The following is a 20,195-nucleotide window of genomic DNA, read 5'->3' as shown; positions in this document are numbered from 1 at the left end:
ATGTGTTATAAAGTAAAAATAATTTGATCTAGTACGCTGTTTTTTATGTTAAAATTCACCTACCACTGTGGTGGACTTTGTCAAGTACTTGTTAGGCAGGTAGGTATATATGCTTTAATTACTGTTTTTTGTTACTTGGGGTGTGAGAATCAAGTTCCATGAGGGACTTTTAACCTTGTCATTTCATAATTTGAAGGCAAGTAATGGCAAGGCCCCCAGCATTCACATGCTTGCAACAACTCTGAGCTACACTTTTTAATCCTGTCTGCTCAGGTAGGATAGTACAGCCACATGCGGGCTGCCTAGGCTGGCTCCTCTCTCTTAATTTCCCATCCCCCAGCTCTATAGACACTCCACTCCCTTCTGTACCAGCTGTGACTTTTGCTCACTGCAACCTTTTAAGTAAGCCATCTTGCCTTGTTGCTTTAATTATACTCCAAAGGAATTACATTCCTTTTCCCCCGACTATGGGAAAAACAATTATTAAGAGAAATTCTCCTTGGCAAAAGTGGGTAGCTAAAGTTTACCCTTCCCAGTGATTTCAAAAAGAGAAATATAATAATCACTTGAAAATTATAAGGTATGATGCTCTTGTTCATCTGGTACATACGTATATGGCTGAACTACTTGATTATTGCCTGTGCCATTCTGATTGATCGATAACAATGTTCTAAATATTTTGACTATGACCATTGATAGGACATGCACTTACTAACAAAGTTATGTGTGTTCATTGTATAAAATTTGAAAAATACAGAAATAATTGTTTTATTCTATTCTATAGTTGGTATTGTTAGTATAGGGAAGTGATTTTGATTTTTCTAAGTTGGTCATATATTCAGCAACAGGTTGAACTCATTGGTTTCAATCGTTTATTGAGTCTAATCATTTTTTTAGGTAACAAAAGTTTATCTCTTTTCTCCTGATTCTTATACTTCATTTTTTGTTTCTTATAGCATTGTCAATACTATGTTAAACAGTAGTAGTAATAGTGGGCACTCTTGTCTTGTTCCAGATTCTAAAATGCATCTACACTTTCTCCAGTAAGTGTAATGGCTGTTGTAGGTTTTTGATCTACTATATATAAATTTCACTGTTTCCTAACTTTAAATCACTCGTAAGTACTCTATTAGTTTTCTATTGCTGCCTAACAGAGTCCTATAACTTGGCAGCATGAAACAGTGCTCATCTTATCTCACAGTTCTGTAGGTCAGAAATCTGGGTGCATTCAACTGAGTTCTCTGCTCAGGGTCTCAACAAGTGTCTGAGATGAAGGTAGGAGCAGTGTTGGGCTGTTACCTACAGGCTTGGGGGAAGAATCATTTTCAGAGTTCATTCAGGCAGAATCCATTTCCTTGTGACTGTAGATCTGAGGTCCTTGTTTCCTGACTGGCCCTCAGGTCGGGGCTGTCCTCTGCTCCTAGAGGCAGCTTGCATTCCTTCTCCTGTGGCCCCTCTATGCACAAACCAGAAAATGTGCAATGAATCCTTCTCACACTGGGAATCTCTCTGGCTTCTCTTGCTACCAGCTAGAGAAAGTTCTCTGCCTTTAAAGGGACTCACATGATTAAATTAGGCCCACTTAGATAATCTCACTATCTTAAGGTTGGCCACGCCATATAATATAACATAATCATGGGAATCATATCTCATTATATTCACAGGTTCCAGGGACTAGGTTGGGCATATTAAAGGGGTCATTTTTGAAATTCTGCCTAACACAAGTACATACCCAGCTTTTGTTATGTACTGCTATATTTTTGTTCATATTCTTCTACTCCTTTCTCAAAGCATATACACATGTATTAGAGAGGCTCTATCGAGCTTGTCCAACCAGACTTATTTTGTTATTGTTCTGTTTTGTTTTGTTTTAGGCTTTTAGCAGCCTGAAGCCATGGTTTTCAGTTTCTGTCTCTAGTGATAAGCAGAAAAGAGGGATGAGGAAGGGGTTTTACTGGCCCAACAAGAAACAGAAACTAAGAACGCATGACTGTATTCTCTCCCTTGGACACCCCTGCAAAATCTGTTTTTTCTAAAAAAAAGTTTGACTTTGTGAACCCAATTTATCTTAACTATCTGTTTGGCTTTACTCAGGATAATTAACTTCCTTTTGTCTCCTTTTCCTTATCATTGAAATGGGAATATTAGTGGTACCTATCTCAGAAAGTACATAGGAATTATGCAATAAGTTTTAACTACATAATTATTATTATGTTAACCAAACTAAAACACTTTTACTTTGTAATCTTCTTTATTTTCTTAACTACATTATAATTATTTTCCCTTATATGCAAACATTCCTAGGTGACATCATTTTAATGGCTGCAAAGTATTTCATTGTGTAGGTGTACTGTAATCTCTTTTTACAAATCCCTGCTTGTTGGAGATTGCTTACATATTTTTTCATTTTATAAACTACACTCAGATGAACAACTTGTAGGTTGTTGTACACTATTTTTATTTGATTCCTTAGAATAAATTCATAGACATGGAATTGATTCAAGGAGAACTGGCTTACTGATATATTTTTCCAAATTGCCCAAATTGTCCTACAGAAAGATTGAATTAATTTGCACATTTCCTTCCTCTTAGTCCCAGAAATCTCATTTACTTTTAAAGACACTTTTTATATTATAGAATAATATCTTTAGAGAATGAGTCACAGGTAGTCAGTATGTTGGGACAGTGGAAGAAAAAGGAGAAATAATTCAGGTCGAAACTCATGAGGAAGTGGTCATGAAAAGAAGTCTGAGCTGAAGAATAAGTTTTGTGGGAAAGGAGAATGTGAAAAACATGTATAAATACCTTTGGACTAACCAGGAAATAGGGAGTCTGGCACAGGTAGGGTGGATAGGATCTACACGTAGCTCTCAGATATGACAAAGTTTTTGGTAAGGATTATTAACACTGCAACAGAATTTTATTTTAGCTAATTTTTAAATAATATTTTAAACTAGCACAATATTTTAAACTAGCTTATATAATAAAGAGATGCCACATTATTATGGTGAACCATATTCTGTGGTTTAAATGATAACTTGTAAATGAGTGATATTTTAAATGTTTGTTAGTTGGGGTCTGTCTGCATTTCACTGTTTAAAGAAGAGACTCAAAGGGTTTTTCACATACTCTGGTGATTCCTTAGTTTAAATGTTGAATGATACACTCCTAACTCTTGGGAACTATATGCCTAGCATGTCTGAAAGTAGCATCTAATCCAGCAAATATCTCAGTACTAGATTTCTGAAAATAAAAAAAGTGAAATTTAGTAACTCCTTTGGAACACAAAGGTCTAGTGCAACTTACATAATACAACAATGTGTGGTTTGCTTAATCTTAATGGTGCCTTTTGGGCAGCTGGTGGAGTCGCTACTATTGAGTATATTCATTAGCTCATTAGAAAAGAATGACATCACATGATGAGGGCACTTGTTCAAGGCTGTGAACCTGTCCCTGTATGCATCCTTCCTCTTTAAACCCCCATCCCTTCCACACCATACTCAACAACTGCACACACATAGGGCTTGATGAGTTGGTTGGCTTCATAATGCACTGGAGCAAGAGTAATCCATTTGGTATCAACAAAATGAGGAAGAGGATAAATACATGTTATCTAGAGGATTACTGGACTTTTATTAGTTCTTGAAGTGACTTCAGAACCAAATACCTAGATTCGATTTATAATAGATGCCTTATAAATGCTTATGGAATGAATATTTGCATAGGCCAACTGTTTAGTTATGTAAGTCAGCAAAAAATTTAAAAAGACATTAAGTTCTATTTCAACAACCAATAAAAGAGAGGCAAGACATTTGATTATATCCTGCATGCTTTCTTTCTTACTGGCAATACAACCTGATCAGAATTTATCTACCTTAGCTAGTGAACAATGTCCTAACTAAAGGAGCTTGGGGATCACAGTGTAATTTTAGATGTTACAGATCTTATGCAGTCCCAGCTCTGATACTAAATGGCTATTGTCTTGGGCGAATCACCTTCCCTCTTGCTTTGGTTATTTTTTCTCCTGTGAAAAGAACAAATTAGACTACACAATTTTTAGATTCTTTCCAGTTCTAACCTTCTGTATCTTTCTATAATAAAATATTTTTCTTATACCAATCAGAGGGAAATGTGGAATAACTTCATCTAAAGCTCTACACTTCGGACAAATGCCAGACTTTTTTTTTTTTTTTTTTTTACTGTTAATGTATTTGACCCAAGATAACCACCTTGGCTTAATCAAAAGTTCACATAAATCCTCCTACTGCTTCTTAGTGGTATGAAAATAGTACCCCATCCCCAATTCCAACATGCCAGATGAGTATCAGGATGCCTAAACTGAAGCAGCCCAAGACTATTGTAATACTTCCAGCCTTACTTAACCTCTGTCATACTGCCATGCTCAAAGATGTAACAAGGACCCAGCAGGGCAATTCTGACACTAACTACATGGAGTTAGTTCAAATTTCATAGATATACAGCAGAGTCCCCCACAAGACTGCCCTAACTTCAGACACCATCTGCAAGCCTGGGAGATTCCCAGCCACCTGCACTTCTGACAAACTGGCTACAAATTCAGGTTTCCCACTATCCTCTTGAATTTGATGATTTACTAGAATGACTTGTAGAACTCAGGAAAGTACTATATTTACAATTTTATTATAGAGGATACAAATTAGGACCAGTCAAAAGAACAGACTCCTATGGCGAGGTCTGAGTGGGTCCCAAACACTGAGCTTCCATGTCCTTAGGATGTTTCACCTCCTGCTATATTCATGGGTATCATCAACCAGGGAAGATCATCTGAATTGTGGGTATCTAGGGTTTTTAATTAGATTTTTGTATGTAGGCATAATTGATTGAATAATTGATCATGTGATTGAACTCAGTCTCTAGAAGGTCAGGCTGATACCATGTGGTTCAAAGCCCTGACCCTCTAATCACATGGTTGGTCTTTCAAGTATGGCCAGTCCCCATCCTGAAATTATTTAGGGTCCCACAGTGAGTCACCACATTAACAGAAATTGAGACTTGGTCCAAAGTGTCCACCAGAGCTAATAAAGATACTCCTATCATTAAGGAAATTCCAAGGGCTTAGAGGCTCCCTTCCAGGAACCAGGGACAATGACCAGTCAAACTCTTTATTACACAGTAAGACTTAAAAGTAGTATCAGAATATTTTGTTTGTTTTAAAATCTTAGAAACTGTTCCAATTGGAAGTAGTCTTCTGGAATTAGCGTATTCTTATATTACTAATTCTTCACATAATGATTGTACCAAGGAAACACAGTTGATTTTAGTTGATTGCTGAGACTGGTTTGCACTAGACTTACAGTATGCCTTTAAAAACAAAAACAAACAAGTGAAAAAAAGGTCCTGCCCAACATTGCAAGAATTATACACAATTTATGTTATTCACTGGGACTAAAAAATTATTGCTAGATCTTTATTTTAAAGTGGTCTCCTATTCAGCAATAGAAAATTGAAGATAATTAATGCTTTCTTTATGAGAGGCTGTGGAGTACGGGATTGCTGTGGCATCAAGTTCAACACACTGAGAGCTGAGATTTGATGCATTTCTAGAGAGGGTGTTAAATGAGATCACTGGATCCTGCTAAGCATGTTCTAGTGCTCTTGCCTTTTGCTGTATATTTGGTGTCATTCATCAGCAGGGAATGGCTGAAATGTGAGGTGTAAATTGACAGAGTAGAGAGAACCTATACAGTTTTAACACCATAGCCACAGACATCCAGGCATCCTAACATTTTGTCCTAGATCTTCCTGAACCTGGAGGGCAGGATGAGAACACTAGTGATTTTATTGGAATGAAGCCAAGACAAATAACCTTTTTTTTGTGCTCTTTATAATATAGCTCTCAAGAATGAACAAATAAAAAGAATGGGGTCACCATATATATCATTGTTTAGCAAGTGACAAGTGAGACAGTGAGCAATCCTCAGTCAGTGGCATGACAAGGAAATACTCAAGACAGAAACTGACCTGTATTGTGAATGAGGTGCCTTGGTGAAGCAAAGGTTTGGGCCCAATAGTGAGTCAAGGAGCCATTTCAAAGATGGGCTACAGTCACTCATTAAAAGGGATAGAACACAACTGTGCTGGTTGTAGAATTAACTGTGACTTGTCCATAAAATAGAGGGAGGATGCAATCTGTTTTATAGAAGGCATATCTTGCAGGGCCTTGTAGCTTTGTTAAGGATAGATGATAGTCAGCAGGCTGAAATTTTCTCTCTAGTGGACCACTTTGACACATTCTCAAGGTTTTATTTGTATACATTACCACAAGACATGGACTTCAGTTACAATGGCAGCAAATATAATACATACTACTAACTATGAATTTTTAGGTAAGATGAAATGCTTCTTAAAAGATTGTTGGTCAGAAATCTGGAGATTGGTGCTTTTTCTCAGAAAGAAAATCAGCTCAACCTAATGGCTGTATACTGCATTGTAACATTTATTTTTATTTAAAAGTTGGATTTTTATGATTTAAAAAAGTAATGTGAGTCTTCATTTAAAAGTTTAAATGGCATAAAGACAGCAAGTTTTCATATAGTAGTAAAATTGTATGAATTTTAGACAATGATTGATGGCCTCTCTTGACTGTATCTTAAACAAAAGGACTCACTGCAATTTTTTCATTATCAGTGTTATGCAAATATACCAGTAAACGACTGCCTTCTGAGATCTTAGGGAAGTAATGATTAATGAAGTATAAAAATGTAATTGTAATTATATCACCTAAATTATGCCAAAGAGATACATTAGTGACATACTTATGCTAAAAAGAGAGAGAGAAGAAAAGACTCCCTCTCTCCCCAAATCTTACAACACATTAAATCTGTCTTCTATTGCATGTTGAATATAACAGTATGAGGAACTTGATGAAAGTTGGTTATTCATTTATGATGATGATGAGGCTGCTGAAGCAGTTGGTATAGTTTTGTGCATTACAGAGAAGGTTGTATGCCAGTTAACAAATAGACAGCCACTATGTGCCCAGCACAGAGAGAGATGAGTCATGGTTTGTGACCTCCATGGATCCTAACATTTCTTCTCATTAATTAATTCCTTCACTTGGTATTTACTGAATGCCAGTATGTACCAAGTATTGAGCATGACACTGGGAATAAGCGTGTCCAGAAGACAAAATCTTTTTCTTGATGGAGTTGACGGTTTAAGGGAGTCATGGCATATGCTTCCGAAACAGTTGAAGGATGAGTAATACACAGAAAATTGTCAGGAGAAAATTATGTGGGGTATAACCATTGCACTAGATTGTTTTGTAGAGGAGACAGATTGGCACTGAACTTTGTGGCTAATATTTTAGACCATGAGATAGGAAATGTATTCAAAAGGCTGAAAATTACATGGGAGAGAGTAAATATGATCAGAGATTTAACCCATAGGCTATTACCTGGAGAATGCTTGGGTATACATTGACTTATAACTAAGAAAGATGAATTTCAATTTTCTGCTTAGGTATGCTGAAGAAAAATTAAAAGTGTAACTCCAGAGAAGTAAGTTCCGAAAGTTAGCAAAAAAAAAAAAAAAAAAAAAAAAAGCACAACACTTAAATTGTCTTATCCTTTTGACCAAACAACAAGATTGACTCAAGTGCCACCACTAAACTGAACTAATTTTAGTGAAATTGACTGGATCATCAGGAAGGGCTGATTTTTTGTCCTGACTAGAAGTATATATGGATTTTATCTTTAACTAGACTCATATTATGCTTTAGGGTTAAATAGACATTTATTATTAATTCTGGCTCAACTCTTTTCTGTGTATTCCATGTGCCTTAATTTGTTGGTCTTCTAGTATCTTTGCATTTGGTCTGTAGGTTTAGATTGGCTTTTTCAAAGACTAATTTTCTCTAAAGTGTATGGATAACTTTTATTTTTGAAAGGACACTCTTCTCATTTAAAACTCCCATCAAATAAAATAGATAGATGCCGAGGCACAGGGAACCAACACATACATTCCAGTAAAGAGATAGGTCCCAAAACAGTGAACCAACAAATGCATTTTAATACATAGTTAGATGTCCAGGCACAGTAAGCAACACATACAAATTTCAATAAATAAGTAGATGCTGAGGCACAGAAGACCAACACATACATTCCAACAAGTAGATGGATGCTGAGACCGTGAACTAATACACACAGTTTCCATAAGCAGATAGAGGCTGAGGCACAGCGAACCAATGCACACATTTCAATAATGGATAGATGCCCAGGCACAAAAGACCTACACACATTTCAATAAGTAGATAGATGAGAAAAAAATTCTTATTAAATAACTAATTATTGTACCACAACTTTGAGAATGCTTTGGAAAATCTTTCCAAACTACTGTAGCAATAAACTAAATGGGCCAGTTGGAAATTTCTTGCTGGAAAAAACATAATGTGTTATGGGAGAGATGGTTTACTGAAACGCCTAACTGGTATGGTCTGTTTTTGCTGTTAAAACAACGTTGCCAGCAGTCAAATAAAGTAGCCTTTTATTCCTGAATCATTGTACCTCCAATAATACAACTAATTACTGGACTAGTTTTTTCTTTAATTCATAGATGGGATGCTAATAATTACTTCAGTCATGATATTTTAGATAAACATTTTTTATTAGGATGAAAATGTCTTATGCATCTATTATTACCAATATTTGGAGCATAACTAATATTTTCTTAGTGTAACTATGTGTTTGATGTAGGTAATCATATCTGGAATGAGCCAGAGGTTTGAAGTAAAATGCCTCAAATTCCTTTTGTGCCAAAGTAAGGCATATATACAAACATAAGATTTTATAGATGTGTTTTCTTCTTCTAAGACTTTTAATTTGCCTACTGATTTTTTAATTTCCACCACTGCCAAGGAATAGAAATAATAAAATAAGGATAACTCTTAGGTGAATACAAAAGTTTGGATTAAAAAAGTAAAAACAAAGTCCAAAAGGACATCTGAATATTAGTCTAAAGCAGGGGTCCCCAACCCCCAGGCCCAGGGCTTTTAGGAACTGGGCTGCACAGTAGGATGTGAGCGACAGGTGAGCAAACATTGCCACCTGAGCTCTGCCTCCTGTCAGATCAGTGGCGGCATTAGATTCTCATAGGGGCACAAACCCTACTGTGAACACATGGGAGGGATTTAGATTGCACGCTCCTTATGAGAATCTAATGCGTGATGATCTGAGGTGGAACAGTTTCATCCCAAACCATCTCCACCGCCAAGGAAAAATTGTCTTCCATGAAACTGGTCTCTGATGCCAAAAAGGTTGGGGACTGCTGGTCTAAAGAATAAGAGAAAAAGAACTACTGAAATGAAAATCATGCCATTCATCATGGGACAGATAAGAAGAAGGAAGATAAAAGGTACTGAGCATTGTTTTATTCCATCTATCACTATTAGTGAATCTATTAGTGATACTTTTTTACAATTACCTTTTCATTCTGGGACAGATAGCTGTCCTCTGCACATTCATTGTTTTGACAGCCATCCTTCTGAAGGACACCTTGGTTATGTGGAGTTTAACTCATTTGATTTTCCTATTGGTTATATCTGTTGTTATGGGCACAGGAGATTTGGAGCAAAACATTTATTAGTACCAGTTCCTACTTTTTAAAAAAGATGCTAGTAAAAATATAATTTTAGAAATATTGGATGAGAGTGTGCTAGAATCAGCTTGAAAGACAACTAGACATAGGCAGATGGAACTAGAATCATAGAGAATTAAAAATGAGCTCTCCTAGTGCCATGGAGGCTAACACACAAATCCTTAGTCATCATCTCCAACTATTCAAATCTTGACTCCACCACGTTTTTGTTCGGCTTGACCTAGAGCAAGTTAACCTCTCTGTACCTCAGCTTCATCTTAAAGTACAGATAATACTGCTTCTCTCAGAGGTGTAGCAGGATTAAATGAGATAGATAATAGATGTAAAATATTAAAACAGTGCCTGAAACATAGTAAGTACTCAATAAATGTTAGCTATTTTTTAATCATCTTATTCATAAATACAACATAGCACCACTGGGAATGGTGTAGTGGAAGACAGATTTGAAATCCAGATAGACTTGGGCTGAAATTTTGCCTTTGCCACTCACCAGCAGTGTGAACTTGGGCAAGTTAATGTGTCTGTGACTTGGCTTTCTTTTTGGCAATAACAGAAAGATAGCAACCACCTCTAGGGGTTTTAGGAGGATGAAATGGATTAAAATATATAAAGTGATAACATGACTTTTTCCTTCCCTTTCCTCCTTCCTTGAAGACACATTGGGGTAAAGAAATTCCATGATCCTTGCTGTGCCTAAGCCACCCCAGTGGACGTGGTCTTCTTGCACCACCCCTGTGGCTGGAGGTTTGAGATACTGACAGGTATATTTGATGGCCAGAAGTAGGTGGGTCAAAGCTTCTTTAAAGTTGAATCGAACTAATTGATTAGTCAGTGAGTTTGATTTAACAAGATTGAACTAACAACCTATTGTGCAGAGGATGCAGGGATGGCAGAGCTTCTTTAAACAAGAGCAAGTCCTCTAAGACAGAGACGTCTCTGTTGTAGCACCTTGAATCCCACCACCTCCATCCCAGTTCCCAAACCCTTCTGGGATCTGGCCCAGGTAGGAGTCTCTACATCCCTGCTTCCTTCTCTTCACCTGCCCCAGTGATCTTCAACTGTGGCCCTTCCTTAAGAACAGCAAAGGCTTATGGGGAGATGTAAGGTTTATCACCATAACAATTAAAAAAGTTAAAACTCACTTTAACTTTACTAGGATTTCTTATCTGGAGTAAATAGAAACTTTTGGGCAGACTAGAAGTTAAAGGTCATAGAGAGTCTGAGGAATTCCTTGAAATAAAAGTTCACATAAGTTTTCTTTCCTTTTATTTAATTAATTAATTAATTTTTTTACCTTAAATCCAACTTGACTCTTTGGACCTGAGGTTGCCTGGCCTGCTTTCTGTTAACCCTCCTAACTCCTGTGCTTGTAATTGCCTGTTTCTTCTTGTCTTCCCCAACTCAACTGTAGGAGTCTCTTCCTAATGATGTTCTACAAAGTAGAGGAGTAGGATTTGAGAAAGTTAAAGACATAGTTCCTACCCTCAAGACACAAGGGACTATTATACACATACTGACATTATCTCATTTCAACATGTTCTACATATTATACTGATATTATGTTTATCAATATTAAAGGAGTGGTGTCACACATAACGGCTGTATAGAATGAGACATTACTCAGCTACAGAGAGATCAAGAAAGGTTTTCTGCAGAAGATGGGACAAGGGTAGGAGGATTTAGATATGTAATTTTTAGTGAGGGAAGGGCAGGGAACATGGCATGTTTTTGGCATTTGTGAAATATTTTGTAACTAGAGAAAACAAAATGCAATAAGAAAAATAAATAACTAGAGACTGGAAAACCACTTGGGAGTCTATAATATGATGTTTGCTTTTAAAGCGATAAGACATTCAACGAGAAATGACAGAAAAACAAGGTGTGGATGGAGAGGCAACATGAAAGTGGATCAAACAACTTATACGTGGGTGCTGGCTCAGACGTGACATCTGAGGCTCCAGAACTGGAAGTTTATGCCATCAAGTAAATTCATTTATATATATATATATATATATATATATATATATATGTATATATGTGTATATATATGTGTGTATATATGTGTATATATTTGTGTGTGTATATATGTGTGTATATATACATACACACATATACCTTTTTGTTTTTTGAGACAGAGTCTCACTCTGTTACCCAGGCTGGAATGCAGTGGTGTGTGATCTCTGCTCACTGCAACCTCTGCCTCTCGGGTTCAAGTGATTCTCGTGCCTCAGCCTCCTGAGTAGCCGGGACTACAGGCATGTGCCACCATGCCTGGCTAGTAAATTCATTAATATCGAGTCACAGATATGTCACTGTAACTCCGTGTATATATGTATATTTATATATCCATATTTTCTAAGTATTTGAATAATTTGAAAAATAAGCAGGGAAAAGTGAAGGCTGTCTTACTCTACATATTCACTGAGTAAAAATATTAAGTAAGAGGTTATTTCTTGTAATGTACTATGAACTCGGATCAATCCACAAGGGAATATACAAGGCTAATGTAGTCCTGGAGGCACAGATAGTAGTTTGTCCAAAAGGAAATGATGCTCCATTGAGCTTTGTAGTTATTGGACCATATATAGAGTTAGTTTATTTCTGTCCAGTGTATTTTCTTAAAGAAAGATTGAGAAACTAGAATATAAGAGGTAGGGGTTTGCAAACCATTTTGTATGAAAAGCAGTTGAAGAACTATAAGACTAGTATTATTTTAAGATATGTGAAAGGCTGACATTTAGTAAATGGATTGATTATCCCATGATGCTCTAGAAAACTAAATTAAAATATGTTGAGTAAATTTTAGCTCCTGGTAACAGAAAACATTCTACAACTCATACAGCTCAAATGGAAAAGATTTTTTCCTGAGTAGTGCTGAGACTTTCTTCTCACATACTTAATGACATCGCTAAGTAATTTCCACTTTGTATGGAAGTCTGGACTAGATAACATTTTCCTGTACCCTGTAAGATTTGTGATTCTGTCTTCTCATGAGAGGTGATGTAGACAGTCCTCTGTGTGCATAATAAACGGAGCCCGTTGTTTCCTTCTGTTCTCAGAATCCCTTCAGTTACATTTCTGTTTTACTCACATTAACTTGGGTCTTGGCGGTAGTGCCATCTAGCACAATGCCTAGATATAGCAGACACTCAAAACTACTTGCTGCTGGATTGATTTACGTTTATGAATATGCAGAGGAATGGAAGCATAATTATCAAATTTACCATTGCTTTGAATAGTAAACAGCCACAGAGCCCTGACTCTGGCCAACAGATATACAGACATGGGGGAGAGATGATGCAATAACATCCAGAATAAACCTTAGCAAACATGGGCTCTATTATCTATGAGTAAAGTAGCCTGGCAGATTCATTAACTTTGGTGACGTCAACAGTTGATAGAATTGTTTTAGGTGGCCCAAATGAATGGAGATTCATTGTATTACCAGCCTATTTTATTCTTTGCAACCTGGCAATGAACATATACTATCCTTCCTCCATGCTTCTTTGACCTCATTCTTTCTCTTATCTTAGTGTCCAGTGTTTTACAGTTATCAGGTGAATTAATTTTTTCATAGAATATTCAAATACTTTGTCCTGTCTACTTCTCAGAATTCTAATCATCAACAAAGATATACAATTGTAATGTGCCAATGTTCACAGGAAGAGATTTTAGAAAATAACCCATATTCCTTTAGCTCCATGTACTGGGTAGCTCTTGGAAACTGTATGAAAGACTGTGTGAATGATGAGACTCTGTACGTAAGTGTCTGGAATACAAGTGCAGGTGGGCTAGACGGAGAATAATGTTCTCAACGCTTGTCAGGAGACTGTTGCCAGAGACCAGAGAAAATGGCTTCGACTGCTTTTGTCGAACCAGCTTGCAGACATCCTTGTTCTGACCCCAGCTCCCACATGTCTCTTGCCAGCCTTATCAGGGCTTCAGTTTTCCAGGAGATTCTGTGGTAACTTCAGTGCTGCCCTACTCACATCCATAGAGATGTGCAAAAATAATCCACATTAGTTTGGATTCTTTAGTAAAATAGTATATTTCCACAAATTTCTTAGGGAAAAAACATAATTTATAAAAGCAATGCATGATCTATCTAAAAATTAGTGAATTTGAGGCAAACAAAATGAGGAAATCAAAAGTCTCTGTAGTTCTGCTCTCTAGAGTTGACCAACGAAAACAATGACATACACTCCAGGCTTTTTTCTATGCACAAAATTACATATTTGGTTTTTTTTCAAAAATGGAATCACACAATCAGTACAGTTTGGCAATTTGCTTTTTAAAAGGTTAACACTGAATCACAAACATTAAAGTCCGCATATATCTCAATTATGTGAAAGTGTTATAATTTATCTTCTGTTGGATACTTAGGTGGTCCTGAATTATCAATATTATGAATGTATTTGTTATTACTAATATACTAATGATAAAGGATATTTCTTTTACAGAAATACTCTCCCCACTTTATTGGTGGCTGAATGATTAGTGCTTCTCCCAAGTCAGGCTGTGGAATAACCTCTTTCCAAGGCTGGGGTTAGGGGTTAAATGTGGGGAGAGAGTAATGATGAGTGCTTGGGCAGTGCCCTAGTGTTCTGGGGAGAAGCCTGCGCACTGGGCTCCCTCAGAAGAGGACTCTATGCCTTTCCACATCTGGTGAACACACTGCTGTTTGTAGAGGAGAGAGGAGAATCAGAGGAGTGTGTGCCATGTAACTCAAAACAAAAGGAGTTACACAAACAAAAGCTCAGGAGGGCATGGTGCATCTGGGAAAGATGAGGCCTTCACAGTGGTTGTATCATAAGGAATTTGCAGGGGAGATGAGATAGATGAGATTATAGAAATAGACTTCAGATGCATCATCAAGGAGCTAGCTGAGGAGTTTGTACTTTATTGTGTAGACAATGAAGGTTTTGATAAAGAACATTTATTCTTCAACCATTGGTATCATCAGGTCAAATTAAGATATACATTTCTTTCTAGTAATGGGTCTTGATTTTCTTTGTATTTGTGTTTTGGTCTTTGTTACGTCATCTTTTAATGGTGGCACAATGGCCCAAGCTTCACTTTTCAGTTTTACCTTTTGTTTACCTATTTCTTATTTGTTTGTATATCCAAGATGTTTTCAAAGCCACCTTATTTGTTCCACAGCTGTTTGTTTGGAAGTCAAAGCTGGGATCAGTGATTTGCTTAGTTCTAACATGTAGCTGGGACAATTTATAGAACTGATTCCATGAAATGATCTCTTCAAAATCATGAGTGGTCAGGAAATGGACACATGAAATCACAAAATACATTGTTACGGTTAAGTCACAAATGTAGTGTAGAGAGAAACTCCTTTCCTCAAAGTCCTTAGAAAATTCCATTGCATACTTTTTGGAATGTTTTAGCCAAGTTAAGGCTAAGGCTAAGAGATGTAGAAAGGGAAATAGAAAATTGAAGAGAGTGGTATCCTTGTAGTTAACAAGCAGAAAATCTCAAAGTAAAATTTGTCATATACCATTTGCAAATTAATATCAGATGCTCTAAATTCATTTTGTAAAACTATTTGTTAGCTTATCTATAATTTATTTATTTAAAAATACTTCATTGAAATAAAACAAATGTGTGTTGGCTTTGCATTTACTATTCTCAGAAGTATGAGAAGGTCAGTTACTGATATCAGTGTTTGTTCTCCCTTAGGTGATTCTGTTTATGCATATTTGACTTACAATAGAAGTTATCATTTTTGTACGTCTAATGTCAATTTGAATTAAAATGATTCAGTTGTCTCCATCAGTGTTTCTGCTATCATTGATTTCTTTCTGTCAGTATTTTGAACAATAGCATCACTCTGTGGAAAGTGAAATGAATGTCATCTAGCATAGCTAATTTTTTAAAAATTATAGGATTGAAAAGGCTGCATCAACTAATTTTCCTGTTTTCTTCTTTTCTAGGTTACAATGGCCAACATTGGAATAAATGGAAATCATTCTCTGGAAACCTGTGAAACAACACTTTTTGCTCTCCGAATGGCAACATGGAATCAAATCTTAGATCCTTGGGTATATATTCTTCTACGGAAGGCTGTCCTTAAGAATCTCTATAAGCTTGCCAGTCGATGCTGTGGAGTGCATGTCATCAGCTTACATATTTGGGAGCTTAGTTCCATTAAAAATTCCTTAAAGGTTGCTGCTATTTCTGAGTCACCAGTTGCAGAGAAATCAGCAAGCACCTAGCTTAATAGGACAGTAAATCTGTGTGGGGCTAGAACAAAATTAAGACATGTTTGGCAATATTTCAGTTAGTTAAATACCTGTAGCCTAACTGGAAAATTCAGGCTTTCATCATGTAGTTTGAAGATACTATTGTCAGATTCAGGTTTTGAAATTTGTCAAATAAACAGGATAATTGTATATTTTTCACTTGTTTTTGCCAGTGGGAGGAAGACACAATGAAATAATGCCATGGGAGTCACACTGAAAGCAATTTTGAGCTTATCTGTCTTATTTATGCCTTGAGTGAATCATCTGTTGAGGTCTAATGCCTTTACTTGGCCTATTTGCCAGAGAACATCTTAATGCAGCCTGCATAGTGAAATGGTTATTTTGAGATCACCGCTCTGTAGCTAACCCTTATAAACTAGGCTCAGTAAAATAAAGCACTCTTATCTTTTGATCTGGCCTATTTTGCCCCTCATTGTGTAGCCTCAATTAACACATGCATGGTCATGACACCCAGAATTCATGACGGTTTGTTATAACAACCTCTGCATATTCCAGGTCTGGCAGACAGGTTGCCTGACCTTGCAATCCTATCTAGAATGGGCCCATTCTTGTCATATTTGACAAATAGGACTGCCTACATTTATTATTATGAAGGTCGATTGTTGTCGGAAGTGTTTTTTCATGTCATAGATTAGCAATTTTCAAATAATCATTTTTTTCTCTGAAAATTTTGTGTATGATTGCACAATAAATAATTTTTAGAGAAACAAAGGCTCTTTCTCAGCACATTGATGGGCAACTAGAATTACAGCAGTTTCAAAACTCTACCATGGATAATGCAAACAAACCGAAGCTACATGCCAGTGATAGGTGCAAAGAATATTGGCAAAAGGTGCTTTACCTTGAGCCATTATTTGTGTCAGAGAACAAAAGAAACAGAATCAATATATAAAATTCAAAGGCTATCTGCAGCTAGTGTGTTTCTTCTTTACACACGTATACACACAGACATCAGAAAATTCTGTTGAGAGCAGGTTCATTAAATTTGTAAGATGGCATATTCTAAAGCCTGTGCTACCAGTACTAAGAGGGGAAGACTGGCAATTTGCCAAGCACTTGGGGATTATTATAACAATTAACTAGGAGATCAAGAGATAATAATCTCTCCCCAAATTTTCCAATAATAATTGAGACTTTTTCTTTGCTTGTTTGTGTAATTCAACCAAAAGAATTTCAGTACTCATTCAAATTGTCCTAGGTCTATCAGAAATTAGGGTAGGTTGTCCTGCTTTATAATAGGAAAATGTATTTCTGTATAAGAGTTCTTTGCTTTCATTAACTTGGATTCATTTAAAAATTAATCTTCCCTGTTAGGCTGATTTCAGATTCTCTAGGAAATCTGTGTAATTCAATGAGACTTAAATTATTATGCTCATAAATATCTGCTTTTGATTGGTAATTTACATTGGAAATCATGTTAACTTTTAGTGATTTTTTTGTGAATTCCCATAAGTAAATCAAAAGGAATTAAGCAAATAGCCTCACTGAAGATTGAAAGGCAATAATTTTTCAGTAAGTTTAAAGAAGAGAAACACAAACATATTGGCACATGATATTCTTATTTTAAGGCCAGTAAATAATTAATAACACAAATTTAGTTTATTCTCATTTATAGAGCACATAGTAGATGCTCGATAAATACTTGCCAGGTTGAACTACAGACAAGAACCTCTTGGTGCAAAATGAACAGAGAATTGCAAAGTTTTGTGCAGTTTTAATTTAAACTGACAATTATAGGTTTTTGTAGTATATATGAGTGTATGTATGTATATACACGTATGAATATGTGTGATATATATTTCTATAGTGCATATGCTTTAAAAAAAGCTGCTGCAATTAGTGACTATTATTACATTACATAAATGCTCTCATTTGTTTCAAGAAATCTTAAAGCCCAGAAGACCTTTCAGATGGTTTATTTGCTTTCAGCAGAGAATTTATTTCATACAGTTACTTAAGAGTGCTGATGTCTTGTGAACAGAGATATAAGGAACCATTCTCCATCCTTCCTCATCATGCTAGGTACAATGCTTCTATGAATATTTCCATGTATTTTGACTGGGGAGAGGCATGGAGAAGAAACTCTCATTCAGGGGCTCCAGGATCCTTCTCCTTGAGGCTTCTAAATAAATGGCAGAATTCTTGCTGTATTGCCATGATGTCACCCTGGCCATGTGTACTGACTTGAGGAGATCTTGCAACATGGCCATGTGCAAGGCTTTAAGGAGTGAGAGAGATGTGTACATACCTTAGGAGGGTTATCTATGTTATCTGAGTATACGTTTGGGTAACCAAATTGGTCTTAAAAATGATGTTAACCCAAGAAGTAGACATCAAAAATTAAAAAAAAAAAGGAATGTGTTTTCATTGTTTTAAGTTTTTCTTCTGAGTAAAACAAAATTATAGAAAACAAATGCAGCAATGTGCACATCTGACTTAAGAGTTTTATTTCTGTTATTATATGTGTTGCATGTAGCTTGGCGATTTACTGTGTAATGAATACTAGACTGGAACATCTACCAATAACTTTCATATAAATGTTCAAAGTAGAAGTGTATTTTTTCAGGTTTCTGGAAATAAATAGTAAAATAAATGGTACAAATAGTTTCAATAAATTTACCAATTTGAGTGTTTTCAGCTCTATTTCAAAACTCATAACTAATCTTCAGAATTACTGAATTTCCTTTTGAACTGGGTAAGGCATTATCCAAGCAACTTCACATACTATTTAAACATGATTTCTCGGTAATTATATATTCTGGGCAAATAACCTAAACATGTCAGGATTTTTACAGGTGTTAGTGAATTTTTCTAAAAAGATGAGACAAAAGCAAAAATATCACACATAGGATTTTATGACTATGAATACAAAGATAGATAATGCTGATTCACAATTAGCTATGGGTACGTCCAAAACATCAGACTTTTTACTGATGGGTTAACTAGGTGAAAGAAATGGGCTCTTAATTTTTTTTCCCTAGAGGCAGAAAGTTGCTTCTAATGATCTATATAGCTAAAATGAAAAATACCTGAAAGTTAATACACACATATGTAGATATACTTGTGTTATGTGATAAATGTTTCTTGTTTGCACACTTTTGGACTTGAGAAATCGGCTTTTGTTTTGTGCCTACTCTGAGTTTAGAACCCAAATAAGAGCACTTGTTATATATAGAGTGTACTTTTTGTTAAAACTATTGCTAGCTTCACCTGTATACCATCATTGTTCCAAATTAAATAACTGTTTTGGGTCAGAATATAAACGCTGGGAATATACATTTTATTACTTCTTAATCTGGGTGTCAAAGATTTTACCACCTGGTAAATAATGTTGGACTTCAACTTGTTACTGGCACATTTTAATAATAGAAGAAACATGTTTTTCTTTGTTATGTGAATAAATGTATGTTGTCCTCTTCATACTTGTTGGATTGTATAGAGATTAAATAGTGATATGTATATTTTGTTGTTTGCTTTGGTATGCAACTCATGTAATTTTAGTGCTTTGACTAGCTTAAAACTTCAAACAAGTAATTTTATAATAAAGTTGGACTAATGTTTTTCAAGAGTGATTATTTTTAGGAGGACCATATAAAACTTGAAACGCTTGAACCTAAACTCCCGTTTTATCTGCTACTGGGTGAGAAGAATTTCAACTTATTTTCCATTATTACCTTTTGCTCTCCCACCCTGCCCACTCTTCTATGATATCTTCTCTCTTTTACCTGTGTCTCAACTTACCTAGGCAAGTCATAATTTAGATAGAAATCTGATTTCCCAAACCTCCAGGTTTAGATAGATCATTCAGAAAAGCCTCAATGTGTCTGTAATAAGAAACAATCTCCAAATTACAGCGCCATAAACTTCACAAAAGTTTGTATCTCCCACATGGTTCCTGTCCACTCTGAAGGGGAGCTCTGCTGCTGTAATCACTCAGAGAACTCAGGTGAAAAAACAGCCACCATTATATGTGGCTGTTTCTCAAACTACAGAGTATGGTGAATCACACACAGGCTGTTAGAATTTCCATCTGGAGGCAACACATATTTGCATACACTTCTCCAGCTAACATAAATAATGTGGCTTTACTAACTTCCCAGGGGGCAGCTAAGTGCAATACTATATGTTAGGAAAACGGAAACTAATTTGTAGACAGCACTAATGATTTCCACATTAGGTAAAAAAAAATTTTCATTCTTGTCTTCCTAATAGCATTTAAACAGAAACGATTTTTAAAAGTTGTTTTTAACATTTAGGAACATCATGGCATAGAAACATTTAGGACTC

The 20,195-nt window shown here is 35.9% G+C and overlaps 1 protein-coding gene across 1 annotated transcript in view; it reads left to right on the top strand.

Annotated features, from left to right (window-relative positions):
* Window positions 1–19,472, top strand: part of PTGFR (prostaglandin F receptor) — a 49,217-nt gene extending 29,745 nt beyond the window's left edge. Inside the window, exon 3 of the mRNA XM_513513.8 lies at window positions 15,579–19,472. Within this exon, the coding sequence (XP_513513.4) occupies window positions 15,579–15,860 (282 nt within the window). The 3' untranslated portion in view covers window positions 15,861–19,472. The remainder of the gene's footprint in view (window positions 1–15,578) is intronic.
* Window positions 19,473–20,195: the final 723 nt, after the last annotated feature.

Source organism: Pan troglodytes, chromosome 1 (genome assembly GCF_028858775.2).
Source record: "Pan troglodytes isolate AG18354 chromosome 1, NHGRI_mPanTro3-v2.0_pri, whole genome shotgun sequence".
Taxonomy (NCBI): domain Eukaryota; kingdom Metazoa; phylum Chordata; class Mammalia; order Primates; family Hominidae; genus Pan; species Pan troglodytes.
The sequence above is the reverse complement of the archived record's forward strand: the minus strand, read 5'-3'. Positions and strand labels throughout refer to the sequence as shown.